This window comes from Elephas maximus, chromosome 1, assembly GCF_024166365.1.
Source record: "Elephas maximus indicus isolate mEleMax1 chromosome 1, mEleMax1 primary haplotype, whole genome shotgun sequence".
In the NCBI taxonomy this organism is placed as follows: Eukaryota; Metazoa; Chordata; class Mammalia; order Proboscidea; family Elephantidae; genus Elephas; species Elephas maximus.
This window is the reverse complement of record NC_064819.1, coordinates 190104440-190124155: the sequence shown is the minus strand read 5'-3', so window position 1 is coordinate 190124155 and position 19716 is coordinate 190104440. Positions and strand designations below refer to the sequence as shown.

General features: G+C 37.2%; 1 protein-coding gene and 1 long non-coding RNA gene across 8 annotated transcripts in view; one reads left to right on the top strand and one right to left on the bottom strand.

Moving 5' to 3' along the window:
• Positions 1–19716, bottom strand: part of PKIB (cAMP-dependent protein kinase inhibitor beta) — a 124156-nt gene that overhangs the window by 16326 nt on the left and 88114 nt on the right. For 4 of the 7 annotated variants that reach the window (XM_049900158.1, XM_049900173.1, XM_049900179.1 and 1 more), the window contains one exon: positions 9474–9640. The exons of 2 other annotated variants lie outside the window; for them this stretch is intronic. In XM_049900158.1, the coding sequence (XP_049756115.1) occupies positions 9474–9516 (43 nt within the window). In that variant the 5' untranslated portion in view covers positions 9517–9640. Of the gene's footprint in view, positions 1–83; positions 157–9473; positions 9641–19716 lie in introns of those variants that run through there. One more of the 7 variants, XM_049900189.1, reaches the window with a different exon arrangement.
• Positions 1–19716, top strand: part of LOC126085153 (uncharacterized) — a 53969-nt gene that overhangs the window by 25418 nt on the left and 8835 nt on the right. Inside the window, exon 2 of the long non-coding RNA XR_007519186.1 lies at positions 4402–4498. This is a non-coding gene — a long non-coding RNA (uncharacterized LOC126085153). The remainder of the gene's footprint in view (positions 1–4401; positions 4499–19716) is intronic.

Genomic DNA, 19716 nt, shown 5'->3' with positions numbered 1-19716 from the left:
GATGAGCCTATTCAAGGAATATGTTCATCACCGTGGCTACATCAAAACTACAGGAGACTGAGAATCGAATCGTTGATTCACACCCTTCATCTACGTCTACTGTTATGGTCCTGGAGCCTCCATTTGCGCACGTTTGCTGAGTAGAACAGGAAGCCCTCAGTGTGAGCTAGATTGCTATAAATACGCTCTGAGCCGAGCCACTTGGTGCAGTAATCCCGTGCTTTTGTTCTGCTTTTCTATGGAGATGGATCAGCCAAACTCGGGCTTGGAAGGAAATGAACACTGACTTGTTTGGCCACTCCTGTAGAGATACTTCCTACCACTTATTTGCTGTGGTGCTTGTTCAAGCTGAAACCAAATTACTATAATTTGCAGGGACCAAACAAAACATACTCTGTTCCTACGCTTGAGAAATGAGAAATTCAACTCAAAGGTTTTTTGTTTTTATTTTCCCCAGAAAGAACTATGCATTTTGCTTTTTTCTAGTCTCAGATCTAATTTTTAATGGACTCGTATTTATGATAGGGAAAGTAGGACCTGCTTTGTCTTTTCTTGCCTTCAAGTAGACAAGGTAATTATTAGCACTTTCTTAAGCATTCTTGAACTTCCTAGCAACTGTCTTTAAGAAAGAATTCTAAAGAGTTAATTCACTATATGAGGAGGGGGGTAGCAGACACCACTTATTCTAGAATTAACCCTCTTTCATACAATGTTTTCTAATGAACCTTTCCTAAGAAGCCAACACTTAATGGTATCTTAAAAGCAGCAGCAGCAGCAAGCATTTATTGAGAACCTACTGAATTGCAAGCTCTCAGCTCTCCATCATTTGAGGATTTGCACTTTCAAAGGGGAGAAAGAAGAAGAGAAAAACATCATAACATCTAACATGTTACAATAATCATTGGTGACACTTAAGAGGGCAGAAATATGTGAACCCTGGTTTACACAAAGCAAACCAAACTTTTCACTATATTTGGAAGGGAGGCCTTTCCAAATAATTTAATTCAGGAAATGCTAAAACTGAAGTGAAATTGTCAGAAAACATGGAGCATTTGATATTAGAAATGCAATTCCTTTGGCCCATTCCACCGGAGACATGTATGTCAAGCTTAGTGTAGGCCTCAGGAGTCTAAGAGTAGTCTGGAGTTGCCCTAGAAACCAGTCATTCTATGACTTTCCTAGACAGTCTGGTCTTTGTAGGAACCACGGGAAATTTGAGAACAATGCTAGGGTCGGGGTCAATCAGACTTCCAATTATTTAATATTTGCTAACCATCTGGCATTGACAGAGAGCATGGAGTAATGTAAATAGCACTGGACTATTAAAAACAAAAACAAACAGAACTTTTGCAACACTATAGGCTAGCAAGATGATATTGATTAATCCATTTAATTTTTTTTAGCCACAGTTCCTCTCCTATAATGAGTATAACTAGCCTGTCTGATTCATATGATTCTTGTAAAGAAATAATAAGATAAAGGATACAGAAACACTTTTTCCACTACAAATCCATATATTTGATTATTGGCATCATTGCTCATATCTTACTAAGTTTTCTTTTTCCCATCACCCTCCTGGGTAGCCCTATTAATCCTAATAAGAAACATCTTTGTACTGGAAGACCCCCTGAGTTTTCTAGGAGGGAAACCAGTATTTATTCAATACTACATGGGCATTTTTTACATCTATTATCTCATTTAAACCTCCCAATAGTCATATGAGGTAGTATGACCCTAACTTTGTGGATGTGGAAACTGGAGCTCAGAGAGGTCAAAGCCTCATTTAAAGTTGCACAGCTGTTATACTAGTGCTTAGGGATGCAAAATCAGTTTTAGTTCACTCTGAAAACAAGGTGACATGGTTAGTCACAAAAGAGCCTTTCAGCCTTTTTAAAAAAATATCTTTCCCAAATCCCTTTGATACAAATAGCCATACAGCAGCTACCTTGGGTTTTGCCCTTCATTAACTTTAAATATGGAAATTATATACATATATACACCAAAACCTGTTGCTGTCAATTCTGACTCATAGTGGCCCTATAGGACAGAGCAGAACTGCCCCACAGGGTTTCCAAGGAGCTCCCGGTGGATTTGAACTGCTGACCGGTAGCACTTAACCACTACGCCACCAGGGTTTCATTCATATATGTATGTGTGTATATATATACACATACATACATATATGTATTACATGTAATTTATATGTCTATCTATACCTATAGGAGTCCCTGGGTGGCACAAATGGTTAACCGCTTGACTACTAGCTGAAAGGTTGGCAGTTTAAATCCACCCAAAGGCACCTCAGAAAACACGCCTGGTGATCTGCTTCTGAAAGGTCATAGCCTTCAAAACTCTATGGAGCAGTTCTACTCTGCACACATGGAGTCATCATGAGTTGGAATCAACTTGACAGCAACTAACAACAACAGTAGCTAGCTAGCTATAAAAACAGAAAGAGACAGAGACAGAGAGAAGGAGGGGCCAGAGATATTCTTTGTTAAATAAGCCTAAACCACAGTTTTGCAATTTTCTTGCAATTTTCTGTCTTTTCATAGGTGTTCCTCTCTAGCTTGAGTGGTTAGTTACTTGGGGAGCTCTCCCCCCACCCGCCATGACACATGAACTTCAGTTAGAGATCTCTTTTCCGTAGCTTTTGAGAACTGGCCTGAACCACTTTGGAAGCAGACTCCATCTGCAGGCCTCTACTCCGTCCTCAGTCATTTAACATCACATGGGAAGCCATGGCCATGATCAAGTGTTTATCTATGTGAAGCATCTTCCTGGATAACTGCAAACAAGTTAACTATGCCAGGCTTGGAGGAGCAGGTCCATGAATACTCTGATTGCTACTTGCCTGATAGTCTAAAACCTTAACATCAAAGACAACAATGGATATAAAAGTATTAACAATATACAATTTTAAATACTTAAATGCTATGTATTTTATATTAAATAAGATGGGTAACCTCTTTGGATAAGATAGGATATGTTACCTATATTGAGTTGGAATTTGTATATTGAAAGAGAAATTCCATAGGGTCTCACTGTGAGGAGAAGGCCAACGACATGGAAAAAGAAATTCTGAGCTCCAGGTTTATTTCAAGAGTTCTTTCCCATTGGCTGGCTGCTATTTTGGAAGTTTTTGTTTTTGCCTCTATATTATTATTTCAATCATAGGATTTCTAAGTTAGTCCTTTTTGGGTAAATAGATGTTAGAAAACAAAATTATCACAAAACTATCTAAAATCTTCTCAAAGTTATATTAACTAACTACCATTTATAGATCCAAAACAGAATTGGTTATACATGGAGGCCAAGCAACATGGGTGCTTTACTCTGTAACTTTGTTTGATCATTTCCCAACTTGCTCTGGGCACCGGCTTCCTTTCAAAGGCTGCCATTGATGCTGATGCTGAGTGACTAAGATGTCCAGCTCTACCAGCTCAGTCACAAGACAAGTCCATTCACCCAGCACAGCCCCACAGGGCTGTGAGGGACACGGCTTTCTGCAAAGAAAAGTGGTCTTATTTTCCTGACAGAACCAGTCTGTGGCTGACGGACCACTGGCAGAAACCTACAGGGTGATTTTGAAGTGGACTTTCTAAAACCCCTGGCTAGGAGGTTTATTGCAGCACTGGAAATAGTCTGAAGTTCATCAGGAAAATAACGGTTAAATAATCTATATTATGGAATAGCATACAACTATTATAAAGAATGTTGTAACTAGTTAGATTTATCTATCTATGGAGGCATGTCCATCATTCATTGTGAAACAAAGCAAGTTTAAAGAGTAGTGTTTATAGTGTTGAGAAAAATGGGAAAGGTAATGATTACTGATTATCATGTGATCTCAACTCTGTGAAAAGAATAAAAACCCTAGGTAGGGATGGAAGAGAGAATGAGGCGAATATTCACATTTTTGGTACCGCTTTAGATATTTTAATTTATTGTAATGAGTATATATTGCCTTTGTATTTAAAAAGAATTGAAACACATTCACCTGGCAGAATTATGACTCCACAGATATTCTAGCATAGAAAGGCTCTAAAAGAAAAATTTTAACAATTTAACCAAACAACAGAAAATTAAAAAAAAAAAAAAAGCCATTTTATTTGCCTGTTGTTGTTATCCTAGACAACGATGCTTGCCTCTGCTTAATTTTTTAAAAGGGGATGATACACATATAAAGAAGAGATGATTTCTCTCTTCAAATGCTTTGTGACATTTAAAAAACAAATAACCCATAGAAAGATGAAAAATACTACCAAGAAAAATGGAAGCCAGATTAGTTGCCAGTTTCTTTTAATTTTCTGGGCTTAAAAGCTAATTATGTGTATGTTTGCTAACCAAGGCAGCAAGCTGACTCACTGAAGCTCTTCTTTTTTTTCTTCTATGAATTAGCAGAGGTATCTGGATGAGTTCTGCTTTGTCAACTGTGACGCCTTACAGGAGCTGGAACCACCTGGGCATTTAGAAGTCCTTGCGTGCTCACAGCGAGGTAATGCCATTTTACATTGCCCAGGACACACTTACACCTCTATTGAAAATAAACATTTTTCAGGATGCCTTAACAAAAGGCCATTAGATAATCTTATACACACGCACACACACACAAACACACATACCAGCATGTCTGCAGTCTCTGAAATTTTGAAAATGTAACACCAGCATAAATGAAGACAAAGATATTCAATTTAAAAGGAGCACTCCAAAAAAAAAAAAAAACCAAACCCGTTGCCGTTGAGTCAATTCCGACTCATAGCGACCCTATAGGACAGAGTAGAACTGCCCCATAGGGTTTTCAAGGAGCTAGCCAGCTCCTAGTTGAGCTAAAAATAGCCTATGAAGAAAATAGTATGATAAAATGTTATAAGCATAATTATAAACAAATAGAAGTTTTTGGCAATCTCATTCCCTCCCAGCTGAGACTGTCCATTCCCTTAAAAAAAAAAAAAAAAAATTTTTTTTTTTTTTTTTTTTTAACTCATATATATTCTTTCCTCAAGCTTCGTTACTTGAAGCCAAGGCTACAAGGAGATGGATACCTTCCTTTCTTATCTTTGGACCTGTATCACTCACCCTGTTCCCCATGGGGAAACCACTACTAATTCTGCATGAAAGACTTCAAACAGACTTCCTACTCACTAAATCACTTCTCTGAGGGTATGAGTCAAACCATCTGAAGAAGCACATATTTCAAGTGCTTAACAAATGAAGAGGGAAAAAACATGCATTTTGGAAAGTCAGTGCCTTCAGTGGCCAAAAGACAGAGAGACAGACACAGGTCTCAGCTGATAACCAAAAGACTTATCTCTCTCCAGCTCTCAATATCTTCAAACCTCATGCTAGATTTCTTCAGTTTTCCACTTACAGATCATTATTTTATGTAGTACTGTTTTAGAACATAACATATATTAACCTCTTCCAAAGAAGATAAAATACTAGAACAAGGGCCTCTCTACATGGACCGACAACAAAAAGGATAATTTTTTACTCATAGAGTCAACATTTATTGAGCTCCTTCTAAATTACTGAATGCCAGGCCTTTTGCTAGGTCCACAAGATACCAAGAGAAACCCAAAGTCTGATAAGACAAAACACATTCTCATCTTTCCAGTTACCTTTCTTGACCTCAAATCCTTTTCTTTGGAAATAAAATAAAAGCACTTACTGCTAAAATGTGAACACTTTAACACCTCTACTTACCTAAGAATCAACACCATGAAATGTATACATGTATAAAAATTACTATTTTTTAAAATTAGATGCCATTTAGAAAGCTACTTTGTAAGTAGCAGTTGGGGATTGCTTCTGAATATGTTTAAATTCCCTAGAGGGCCTTCCTCTTTTTTTAATTTCCTCCACACCCTATGGTGTTCCTGTGCTTCAAGTATAAACCAAAGGGAATTCTATTTTTTGTTTTCTGGCACATTTTTTGTTCAAGCCTTTGCTTGATAATTACATAGACAAGCCGTTTAACATACATTGGTAAGCACATGGAAATTATTATTACCACAAAGAATTTTTGACAGCTTAAATACATATGATTCAAAATGAAAGGTCAAATTGATTTTCCCATAATCTTCCAGATACAGTAATGCACAAATCTGAACACCTTTCCAGCACACAAATGTAGAGAATAATATCAATATGGAATCATGTAGATAAGGATTTTAAAAACTGCACAATAAACTGTATAACCCTTTTGAATGTGGGGATCATATTTAACTAGTCATCCTATTCTCTTTCATTTTTTGTTAGAAAGACTTGACTTACCCAATATCCACTCTCCATAAAGGATTGTAGGGAATTTGCCTATGGTTTTCCCCAACTCCTGGTAGCTTTTCAAAAGGACCGTTAAGTTTTTCCCATTATTGCAGAATTTTAAAGTTAAATGGTAATTTAGAAACCATATAGTCCAACCTTCCAGACCCAGACACTTAAAAGTGATGCATCAAAGATCCAGTTTGTGTCAAAGTCTTTCCTAAATTCAGACAGTACTCTTTCTGCCATTACTATGATTCCTCCTGCTCCTCTCCAAAACAGAAGAAAATGTCCACCGACAGGGATAAAAAATAAAAATTCACTCCGCACCTAGAAGTTTTTCTAAAAAATAAACAAGTTTTCTTCCTAGTGCATTCTCTTGAATAATAGAAATACAACCAGAATTCTCTTAAAAGCCCGGATAGTGAGACTTCAGCTCGGTTACTTTGCATACATCAGGAAAGACCAATAGCTGGAAAAGGGTATCATGTTTGGCCAGTCAAAAGGAGGGAAACCCTCAGTGACATGGGTTGACACAACTGCCACAAGAATGCACACAAGCACACCAACGATCATGAAGATGGCACAGGACTGGGTAATGTTTCCTTCTGTTACACATCAAGGTCACCTTGAGTCAGACCAACTCCACAGCAACTAACAGCAACAACAACAACTAAGTGGTTATAAACCACGCTAGAGCATTCCCCCTATCTTACATCTGACATGGTTTTGGCCTTTAGCCCCTTCCTTTTTTGCCATCTTCTGGATGATCAGAATTGAGAGGACTTAGCGTGGATCGGAAGCAATCATTCTTATTCTTTTTCCCACTTTGTCTCAGACCCTGCCCACATTCCTTCATTCTCATTTATTTCTAACTTTACCCTTTCCAATCAATGACTCAAGTAAGTGTAGTCTGCCTTCCTATTTTATCACAGTACTGGAACTTGCTCAAAAAAAAAAAAAAAAGCATTTTGGTTCAATTAAAAAAGTGTTTGACATCACCTCTTTGCAGAGCACTGCACTAGTTACTGTGGGATTCCACACAGTAGATAATGGATCCCCATGCCCTCATCAGGGGATGTGAAGGCTGCATGCAAGGCAGCTCCACTGTTCTTGCTTAATTCCAAAATAGGAAACAGGGCCAGCTTCACAGGGTATGCAGCATTTGAGTGGGGCCTCAGAGGCTGAGTGAGCAGATTCCAGTCAGAGGTTGCTTTTAGACTATCCATTTCTCATCTTTGTCTTTTTCCAACCATTTTTGGATACAAAGTGTTCCTAGACTTCAAAAGGAGCACAAAGACACTCCAAGCACACAAAAACCTGAGCCCTGAATTTGCACTAGTGGGAAAATGATCCCATTTTGAAGTTCCTGTGATCTGCTTGTGCTCTTCTGTTCTCATAGTAAGCAGCAGCCCATCTATGAAGAAGGATTTAAATACATGGCCTGCAAATCAGTTCCCCTTTTAACAAGAAAGGTAGTTTCGGAATGTCAAGTGACTTTTGATGACATCAATAGGAAAGAGAGAAGGGGAAGTGAACTCTGACCAATGTGGTAACAATAGAAATGGATTTACATCTCCAGTGTCTAGTATGTGGACTGGAACATAGTTGCCTAATAAATGACATGCTCATCAAAATACCAGGATACCTATAAATTATAAGCAGCCAAACATAGTCAGCAGAGGTTCTTTTAATTATCAACATTCTTAATGAAGACTATAAATTCAATTATTAAATATCAAAATGAATTTTGTTGTTAATATTAAAATAGCTTTGGAGGTAGGCTGTAGACTAGTGGCAAATCTGGTGCCTTGTCATATGCCGAGAAGTAGTTAATGCAAAGACTCTTAACATGGCCCCTCTCATTCAGGGCATCTAGATAGTTACACTCTTCTGACCCAGGACCTCTCTGGAAGGAATCCATAAACCTTAAGCTGCAAACAAACACCCCAACCTGAAGTCAATTAACACAAAAGTCATCAGTTTCTTCGTGTGTGTATAGGCAGTCCTCTGATACCTTAAATGGGCCAATTTCTTTATCTCCTAGATTTATTTTGAGTATAATTATTATTGAGATTGATACATCTATTGACAAAAAGTCCCATAATTGCACTTTCAATGTAAAGGTAACTTAAGCATAGACACTTCATATGTTTGTTTCTCATCAAACTTATATATACTTATCTGTCTTGGTAAATGGAAAAAGCAGCATGATATAAAATAATGGAACTACTTTTAATAACATACCAAAATCTATACAGTACATGTAAATATGTACCATATCCACCTAAGGAATTACTTTAGGAAGCTACATATTTATTCCACTTCTAAAACATTTTTGGTGACTTCATTAATGCAACTCACTTTATAGTCATATCATATAATGGTAGAATAATAACATTATATCTTATAGTAAACTATTTTTTTAAAAAACTCTGTCCAACTTAACCATCTCTTCGATTATACTCAGAATGATTTCAGATTCTTTCCAAAGTCTAAAACAGTTTTCTCAAATAATTCAGATTTGCATATATTGAAAAGCAAACTCTTTCAAAAGAAGATTTCAAAGCAGAGCTTTGAGCAATGGCAACATTACCGAACTACATTAACACACTCTCATAGTGATTGCCCTTCACTTAGCCCTCATGCTTGTTAAGCAGTCCATAGGGAACCATGGAGAACTTGCTTGCCTTAAAGTGAACATTCCTGAAATTGAGTCCTGCATTGACTTCTATCAGACTCGTGACTTCCAGCAAGGCATCTAACTTCTCTGTTAAGTTTCCACGTTCATTAAAGGTAGGAGTAATATAACCTATTTTACTACCTTGGAGCCACACAAACTAATGGATATAAATGTGTTTGGTTAAGTGACTACACAAATGAAATTTGTTTAGAAACCAGTCATGTTAATTTACAGGCATTATAACAGAGTATTCTTACTAACATCAAGTAGCCTGTTAAACTATGCTATTGATGGGGCTCCAGAAATAGCCTCTGATGTTGTGAGATATAAGCATAAAAAAGAGATTAACCTTGAGACATTTTCAGAAACATACTTCTAAAAGAAAAAAGCTTGTTTTGTTTTGTTTGTTTGTATCATTTAACTCTCCCACCAACGCTCAAATACATGCATACTTCAAACTTGGCTATCTTTCCACAACATCTGTACCAAATAACCCACCTCTCACAGAAAACCACATCTCACTTACACTGTTCATTGTTGTCCTGTGAAGAAGGAATATCCATCACCATTTCAAGAATAGGAGTTTCTCCCTAAAGGTGAATTTTTCACATACTTTCAGCCACAAACCATGTTTAAGTGTCCTCTTTAACAGTTAAAATGGGATTGAAATTCTCAATAATTTCTTCATGATGCCTGAAAAATAATTCTTAATCTGAGTAATATCATAATGGCATAATGTGGGGAGGAAAGAAGGGACACAAAAGATAATATACAAGAGAGCTCTACTTTGTCAATGAGGCTTACCCAGACCACCCCATGTAAAACTGTATTTCCTCCCTGTGCTTCTGATCCCCCTTACCTTGTTCTACTTTCCCTGAGCACGCACTTATCACTGCATTTATTATTTATTGTCCGTCTCCCTCCAATAGAATGTAAGCTCTACAGCACTAAAGGCCATGCCTGGCACTGATTTAGTAGGTGACCTATAAAAAATTTTTTTTCTTGCATATGAAAATAATACATGCTTATTTTTGGAGGAAAAAAATGACAACTCTGAAAGGCATAAAGAAAAATCAGCTGGTATCCAGTTATCTAGAGACAGCACAGATATCATTTTGCTGTATAACCTTCTGGAATTTTTCAGTGCTCATCAAAATGAACATATCACATATATATTTTACATACCATTTATTTTGAAGTTAAATTATATTTATTTTATCATATTTAAGAATACAATATTGTCCAGACCAACATATGTCTAAACTTTTAATGAAAGTTTTATACCAAAAAAAAAAAAAAAACCTACTAGAAAGCTAATATTTCAGGGTATATAGCAACTATGAGGAGCCCTGGTGGCGCAGCGGTTAAGGGTTCTGCTGATAACCAAAAGGTAAACAGTTCAAATCCACTAGCCGCTTCTTGGAAACCCTATGGGGCAGTTCTACTCTGTCCTATAGGCTCGCTATGAGTCAGAATCAACTCAACAGCAATGCATTTGGTTTGGTTTTGGGAGCAATTATGAAGGAGGCCTGGTGGAGCAGTGGTTAAAGTGCTTGACTGCTGACTGAAAGGCCAGTGGTAGGAAAGCACCAGCAGCTCCGAGAAAGATGTGGCAGTCTGCTTCTGTAAAGCTTTTACAGCCTTGGAAACCCTATGGGGTCACTAGGAGTCAGAATTGACTCAATAAAAAAAAAAATAGCAGTGGGTTTTTTGTTTGTTGGTTTTTGGTTTTATAGCAACTATGTAAAATATACATAGCCAAAAAGCAAAACACAACAGCAAAAGTAAGGGACATGGCTTTTACCATATTCATAAATTGTTCCTTAACTAAATTGGACAAATTAAGTTGATATATAGGAAAGATGTTTTTTTAATGTAAGCAATTTATAAAGTTCCAATAAAACTTCTTTCTCCTATTTCATGAATTTAAAGAAAAATTCTTTAGGATGTCTTAGTTCCTTTTCCGATGAATTTAATTTTCACCTTTTTTTTCCCTCCCAACTGAGAAAAGGGGAAAAATTGAGTCTTTTTAAGCTTGATTTATTTTCTAAGTTTTCTTCAGTACTTTATTTTTTCTTTACAGGACAAGAAATCATTTTGGTGTTTCATCAGGCAAAAAATTCAATCAAAATCACAGTAGCAAGAATTTAAGAGTTATTTTGAGAGTTTTATGGGTTATGGAGACAGAAAAATTCCCAACCAAATAGCAAATAGCTTCAGAAAGAAAAATATCATTGCAATATTTTTTCATCAAATCATATATGCTGGTATTAATCTACAATCAAGTTAAAGGAATAAAAAATATTTAAATAGATACGTTTAACTTTTATAAAAACCCTTCATGAAAATGAGAAATTCTGTAACTATATTTTTTAATGTTATATAAGTTCAATAAAAAAAAATGAGACTTCATGAAGAATGATATCTAAAATATATTCAACAGACATAACAAATGAACAAAGAAATTCAAAACCAGTATACACATAATATTAATTTAAAAAACACATGCACAGAAACACATTATAAGAGAAATCCATCAAAATTTTAACACAGTTATTTCTGCTTGGAATTATAAGTGATTTTTATTTTCTTCTTTGAACTTCATTATACTGTCTAGATTTTCTATAATGAAGAGTTTCATGATCTAAAAAAATGACACAAACTTGTGTTGGGCACATATTGTTTTAAAGCACTTTTATGAGACATTTCTCATGCGATTTTGTGCCGTGGGCAGTCATAACTATTTTAATTTTAAAGATAATGAAATTGAGGGTCATAGAAACAAGTGGTTTGGCTAATGTTACCCAACTAGTAAATGAGAGAGACAAGACCAGAAACCATTTCATCTGATGCCTCATTCATTGCTCCTTCTATTACGTGTCATCAAGTCAACTCTAACTTGTAGTGACTCCATGTGTGTCAGAGTAGAACCGTGCTCCAGAGAGTTTTCAATGGCTGATTTTTAGAAGTAGATCACCAGGCCTTTCTTCCAAGGTGCCTCTGGGTATACTCGAACCTCCAGCCTTTTAATTAGGAGCTGAGCACATAAACCATTTGTACCACCCAGGGACTCCCCCTTCTACTACACCTCTCCAAATATTTGTTGAGCAAAGACTCAATCTTCATATACAAATTGTTATTATATATTCACTCAGTGCAAGATTTTGGAGAAGCAGTGTCAGGTAAGACTAAACACTTGACAGGTACAGCAGAGTAACATGAAGAAACCTAATATGTGGCCCCCACCCTGAAAGAGTGTGTGATCTAACTGTTCAAATGAAATAATGCATATTTTAAACAAATATAAAAATAGAAGCAACATATGATATATTCCAAATAAAAACCCAAAAACCAAACCAGTTACCATCAAGTCAGTTCTGACTCCTGGCAATCCCATGTGCTTCAAAGTAAAACCGTGCTTCATAGGGTTTTCAATGGCTGTAATCTTCTCAAAGTAGATCGACAGCTCTTTCTTCCAAGGCACTTTTGGGTGAATGTGAACCACCACCGTTTTGGTTAGTAGGTGAGAGCTTAACCGTTTGTGCCACCCAGGGATTCCCATATTCCAAATAAGTGGTATAAATGACAAATGCTACAGAACTGTAGGAAGGAAATGATTCTGTAATTTGGGGTGATTAAGAGCAACTTCACAGGGGATGAAGAACACCTATTGAGACTTAACGTTTGGGAGGGATTCATATAGGTAGAAAGGAAGTGAAATAGAAGTCAGAGAAATATTTTCAGCTAAATCATGGAGGCAGGAGCATAAAAAGGCAAGTTCCACAGAAAGAAAAAGGAAACATCTGGCTGTAATAGAGTGTTTTAGTTTTGGGAAAATAACTAGAATCAAGGTGATATATTTGGGAAAAAAACTAGAATAACTAGAAAATGTATGCCATTAAAAAGGAGGTTGCATTTTTTCCTGTGAGCATTGGGGAGCCATGAAAATGTTTAAGTCATATAGTAAAGATGTATATAAGGTACATTGCCTGAAAATAGAGACTGGTGTCAGGGAGAACAGTTAAAAGGCTATTAAAAAGGGGGAGTTTTATAAGAAAATCTACCACAAATTGAGTGTTAAGATGATTCCAAAGTTTATATCTAAATGGAACAGGTCAAGACAAGCTTACTTTAAAAAAAAATTTAAAAATTTAAAGACATACACTCTTAGACATGAAGACTTTTATTAACTTTGAGGATGTACACTATCAGAGATGACTCATTATAGTTTTAGTTATAATACAGTGTTGTATTGTTCAAGGATAGACAAATAGAACAATGGAACAAAATAGAGAATCCAGAAATAGACATATACATATTTGGTCCCTTGATTTTTGACAAAGGGTACAACTTCTGATGTGATCACTGAGCCGTTGCTGGTATTCTTAGAGGATTCACAGAGGGGCAACATCAGAAAAATGGATGTTGATGGAAAAATTGTAGAGCATGGAAACAAATGATAGTGATTAATAATAATTTCTGACAAAATTCTTGGGTGGATTATTAAATATCTGGTTTCAAGTTATAGTGTTTCCTCCTCAATTTTGTATTATGAACATTCTCATACAGACAAGTTGAAAGAACACTGTATATACCCTCCATCCTGATTCAACAATTGCTAACATTTTGCTGTATTTATTCTCTCTCTCTTTCTAAATGCACACACGCACACACACACACTTTATTCAACCATTTGAAATCAAACTGCTGATAACCCTTCGAATCTAAATATTTAGCACATACATCATAAGATCATAAGAACAGTATTCTTCTACATATTCACAATATCATTTTTTTTTTTTTACCATTCTTTATTGCACGTTGCAATCCTGGGAATTCACCTTACTCCCTGGAGTATGAAAAAAAAAAAAAAGTTGAGTACAGCCTTTAGAAATTACTCTGGGGGCTTTCATGGATTGAACTGTGTCCCCCAAAATATCTGTCAACTTGGCTAGGCCAATATTTACAGTATTGTGTGACTGACCACCATTTTGTCATCTGATGTGATTTTCTTATGTGTTGTAAATCCTACCTCTATGATGTTAATGAGATGGGATTAGCAGCAGTTATGTTAATAAGGCAGGACTCAACCTACAGGATGCATTTTAAGCCAATCTCTTTTATAAGAGAAGCAAGCAGAGGCACAAAAGGACCTCACACCACCAAGAAACAAGAGCCAGGAGAACAGGCGGTCCTTTGGGGCTGGGGTCCCTATGCTGAGAAGCTCCTTGACTGGGGAAGACTGATAACAAGGACCTACCCTCCAAGCCAAAAGAGAGAGAAAGGCTTCTCCAGGAGCTGGCACCTCGAATTCAGACTTCTATCCTCCTATGAGAGGCTAAAAAAAAAAAGAGTCTAGAGAGAATATATTTCTGTTTGTTAAAGCCATCCACTTGTGGTATTTGTTATAGCACCACTGGGTAACCAAGACAGGGGCTATTAATTTTTGTACGTCTGAAAAAAAAATTTATTTTATTCTTATTCTTGAGAGAGTGTTTAACAGGGTGTGCATTTGCGGTTATATCTCTTTGGTATTCTGAAATGTCATCACGACCCGCCTAAGTACTTTTTGTTTATCCTACCTGAGATTTGTTGTCGTTAGGTCAGTTCCAACTCATAGCGACTCTATGTACAACAGAATGAAACACTGCCCCTACGTGTCTTTCAGTTTGTTGTACTGGGGGGGCTTGCTTGTTGCTGTGATGTTGGAAGCTATGCCACTGGTATTCAGATACCAGCAGGGTCACCCATGGCAGACAGGTTTTAGCTGAGTTACTAGCTAAGAAAGACTAGGAAGAAGGACCTGGAAGTCTACGTCTAAAAAGAATTAGCCAGTGAAAACCTTATGAATAACAGCGGAACATTGTCTGATATAGTGCTGGAAGATGAGCTCCCCAGGTTGGAAGGCACTCAAAAGATGACTGGGGAAGAGCTGCCTCCTCAAAGTAGAGTCAACCTTAATGACATGGATGGAGTCAAGCTTTCAAACCTTTCATTTGCTGATGTGGCACAACTCAAAATGTGAAGAAACAGCTACAAACACCCATTAATAATCAGAACCTGGAACGTATGAAGTATGAATCTAGGAAAACTGGAAACCGTCAAAAATGAAATGGAATGCATCCAGAAAGACAACCTAGGCATTAGTGAGCTGAAATGGACTGGTATTGGTCATTTTGAATCACACAATCATATGGTCTGCTATGCCAGGAATGACAACTTGAAGAGGAATGGTGTTGTATTCATCGTCAAAAAGAACATTTCAATAAGATTTGTTGGATTCTTGAATTTGAGACTTTCATCAATTCTGGAAAATTCTCAGGCATTATCTCTTCAAATATTATCTTTCATCCTTTATTATTTCCTTTGGAATTCCAATTAAACATATGGTAGACATTATCATTCTAGAGATCATGTCTCTCAACTTTTATTATACATTTTCCATCTCTTTATCTCACTGTGTTGTATTCTGCATAGTGTCTTCAGATCTTTCAACTCACAAATTATTTTTTCAGCTGTATCAAATCTGCTGTATAACCCATACATGAGTTTCTATTTCTAATTACTTTGTTTTTCATTCCTAGACAATCTATTTGGTTCTTTTACAAGTCTGCTTCATCGTATTATAGTATCTTATTCCTAAATCGTAAACTAAAAATAATCAAACCCAGTGCCGTCGAGTCGATTCCGACTCATAGCAACCCTATAGGACAGAGTAGAACTGCCCCATAGAGTTTCCAAGGAGAGCCTGGCGGATTTGAACTGCCAGTCTGTTGGTTAGCAGCTGTAGCACTTAACCACTACCCCACCAGGGTTTCCTCCTAAATCATAATAGATAATTTAAATTCCTCATTTAACTCCTATAAATATATTAAGCCTAACTTTCCAAATTCTGTTTGATAATTCCAATATCTGAATTCTTTATAGTCTGATTCTGTGGGATCTCTCTCATGGTGGTTTATTTCCTTGCATGTTTTGTAATCTTTTGTTGTGAATATACAAACATTTTTTCAGTCACTTTTTTGAAAATTCCTTGAAACCTCAGTTAAACTGTTTTTTTCTATAGAAGCTATGCATTCTACCAAACTGGTTAGCTTTAAATTTTCAGCATTGGATTTTTCAGACTGCACAGCCACAAACCTCCGTGAGGTTCCATTTTTGGTTACGAATTATCAGGAGAGTCTTTTTCCCTTTTCCCATCCAGAAGCAAGGCCAAAACTGGAAAGTTTCCTTACCATCTTCTTTGAAAGTTAGGGTTCTGTCACTTTACCATTTTACTGAGGATGTCACCATTCAGCAGTCTAAGCCTTTTGCTGGGTACCCAATACAATTCCCCACTTTGAATGGGTTTTAAGTTTCTTCCCTTTTCCCCAGAACACAGATCTTTAAGACAGAAGTTGTGAGTAACCAGGGAACCCAGAGCAAACTCTCGGTATAGTGCTTACTTCCCTCTCTAGATTTGTGATTTCCAATTGCATTGGGCTTGTGAAGAGTTCTGTAACGTATTTTCCACTACGGGAATTCATTTAAAAAGAGTTTAAAAAGTATTTATCCTACATTTAAAGTTTTGTGTATTAGGGTTTTTTTTGTTTGCTTGTTTTTTAAACACAAAAGAAGTCCTGGCTTCAGTTTTAAAATCTTCTTATCCATTTAATAGCAAGACAGCCATTTTACTCAGTCACAAAAACCAAATGTGTAATAACACAAGTATATTATTCTTTAATAGAACTTATTTTAACTCACAGATGCCCATAGCAGAAAACAATCTTGAAATTTAAAGTAAAACCATTCACTTCCACATTAAAATTCACCCTGTCTAGGACAAATTTTCAGATAATTCACAATCTTCCACAGTATTCATCCTCCCATCACCAATACCACTTTCTTTCCTTTTTCTCTTCAAAGGGAGACTTAAGAATAATAGGTACAAGGTTCACAATAGTTGGGACAAGGGACAACCCTCACTGAGTTGCAACTTGTCCTGATTAGTTGTTATACACTGGGATCGACTGCTGTTGTCAGGTATAGTCTTAATCTCAGGTGGGGGTATATGCATCTATATCCTTTTTGTTCCAACCCCAGGATATTTAAAGTCTATGGCCTGTTTAAGTCACTTTTGTGCCCTTCTTGAGGGCCATGAAAACATTTCAGATGCTCTCCTACACCACTCTGAGGACCTGGGAACTCTCTGAGGTGGCCCTCAGGCCTTTTTGCCTAGGCATCTCTCTTTACCATTGCATCTCTACCTTTCCAGGGTCACACTTGGTGTACAGGTTTGTTAAGATGCTCAAAGTGTCCCTGGTAATTAAGGTTTAAGTCCTCTCTACACTTGGATTTCCTACCCAGCTTAAGTTTCTATAGTTCAGTCCCCCTCCAGCTAAACCCAGTGAGCTGGGATCGTGGGCACCTTCCCAGAGGCTCAGATAATGGCAGGGTCTCATAACGTCTCCGTTGATTCTTCTCCCACCAACTAGTCAGTGATTTGTTTCACTTCCCAGGCACATAAAAACTAACTCTTACATCAATAAATACTCTCCCACTCTAAACTTTTTGATATAAACACTATGTTCTGAGTTCTCCAGTCTCCTCCTCTCAAATAGCTCACAAAGTCTTTTATTTCAAAAGGCCAACCTGTTGCCAGAGATAGCTTTGACTTCCAAGACTATGGTCCTGTGTATGCATTTTAAAAACCTAATCAGAAACTTCAGTTAACTTCTGTTCTAGATTACATCTACCATTTCTCATTGAGCAAGGTCTCTAGAAAGCATTAAGGGAAGTGTGGGTGTAAAGAAGTCTCACTTGAAAACTCAAAACATTATCAGACACATACATTTGGAATAACCCCAAACCCAAACATTTGGAATAAAAAAACTACTCTTAATTCTGCACTTCGTCAGCAAAGGAGAACATTGCTGTATATATATACTATTTTAGATAATCCTTACCACAAATATCAGAGAGATAAAGGGAAAGAGACCGTTATCCCCATAATTCAAATGAGAAAACTAAAACTGCATCTTCCAGATGTTAGGTAACTGACTCTGAATCACAAGCAATTAAATGGCAAAGTTAGGATTTAAGCCAGTTCTCTGTAATTCCAAAACATGAGTTTTTACTCATTTCATTACATTAACTCCCTTCTATGGTCATGTTGTTGTTAGGTGCCGTCGAGTCGGTTCTGACTCATAGCGACCCTATGCACAACAGAATGAAACACTGCCCAGTCCTACGCCATCCTTATAATCATTGTTATGCTTGAGCTTGTTGTTGCAGCCACTATGTCAATCCACCTCGTTGAGGGTCTTCCTCTTTTCTGCTGACCCTGTACTCTGCCAAGCATGATGTCCATCTCCAGGGACTGATCCCTCCTGACAACATGTCCAAAGTATGTAACACGCAGTCTCGCCATCCTTGCCTCTAAGGAGCATTCTGGCCGCACTTCTTCCAAGACAGATTCGTTCGTTCTTCTGGCAGTCCATGGTATATTCAATATTCTTTGCCAACACCACAATTCAAAAGCGTCAACTCTTCTTTGGTCTTCCTTATTCATTGTCAAGCTTTCACATGCATATGATGTGATTGAAAATACCATGGCTTGGGTCAGGTGCACCTTAGTCTTCAGGGTGACATCTTTGCTCTTCAACACTTTGAAGAGGTCCTTTGCAGCAGATTTGCCCAATGCAATGGGTCTTTTGATTTCTTGACTGCTGCTTCCATGGCTGTTGATTGTGGATCCAAGTAAAATGAAATCCTTGACAACTTCAATCTTTTCCCCGTTTATCATGATGTTGCTCATTGTCCAGTTGTGAGGATTTTTGTTTTCTCTATGTTGAGGTGTAATCCATACTGAAGGCTGTGGTCTTTGATCTTCATTAGTAAGTGCTTCAGGTCCTCTTCACTTTCAGCAAGCAAGGTTGTGTCATCTGCATAACGCAGGTTGTTAATGAGACTTCCTCCAATCCTGATGCTCCATTCTTCTTCATATAGTCCAGCTTCTCGTATTATTTGTTCAGCATACAGATTAAATAGGAATGGTGAAAAAATACAACCCTGACTCACACCTTTCCTGACTTTAAACTAATCAGTATCCCCTTGTTATGTCCGAACAACTGCCTCTTGATCTATGTAAAGGTTCCTCATGAGCACAATTAAGTGTTCTGGAATTGCCATTCTTCGCAGTGTTATCCATAGTTTGTTATGATCCACACAGTCGAATGCCTTTGCATAGTCAATAAAACACAGGTAAACATCCTTCTGGTATTCTCTGCTTTTAGCCAGGATCCATCTGACATCAGCAATGATATCCCTGGTTCCACGTCCTCTTCTGAAAGTGGCCTGAATTTCTGGCAGTTCCCTGTTGATATGCTGCTGCAGCCGTTTTTGAATGATCTTCTGCAAAATTTTGCTTGTGTGTGATATTAATGATATTGTTCTATAATTTCCACATTCGGCTGGATCATCTTTCTTGGGAATAGGCATAAATATGGATCTCTAAACATCGATATCCTAGGTATTAGTGAGCTGAAAAGGACTGGTATTGGCCATTTTGAATCGAACAATCATATAGTCTACTATGCTGGGAATGACAACTCGAAGAGGAATGGTGTTGCATTCATCGTCAAGAAGAACGTTTCAAGATCTATCCTGAAGTACAACGCTCTCAGTGATAGGATAATATCCATACGCCTACAAGGAAGACCAGTTAATACGACTGTTATTCAAAATTACGCACCAACCACTAGGGCCAAAGATGAAGAAATAGAAGATTT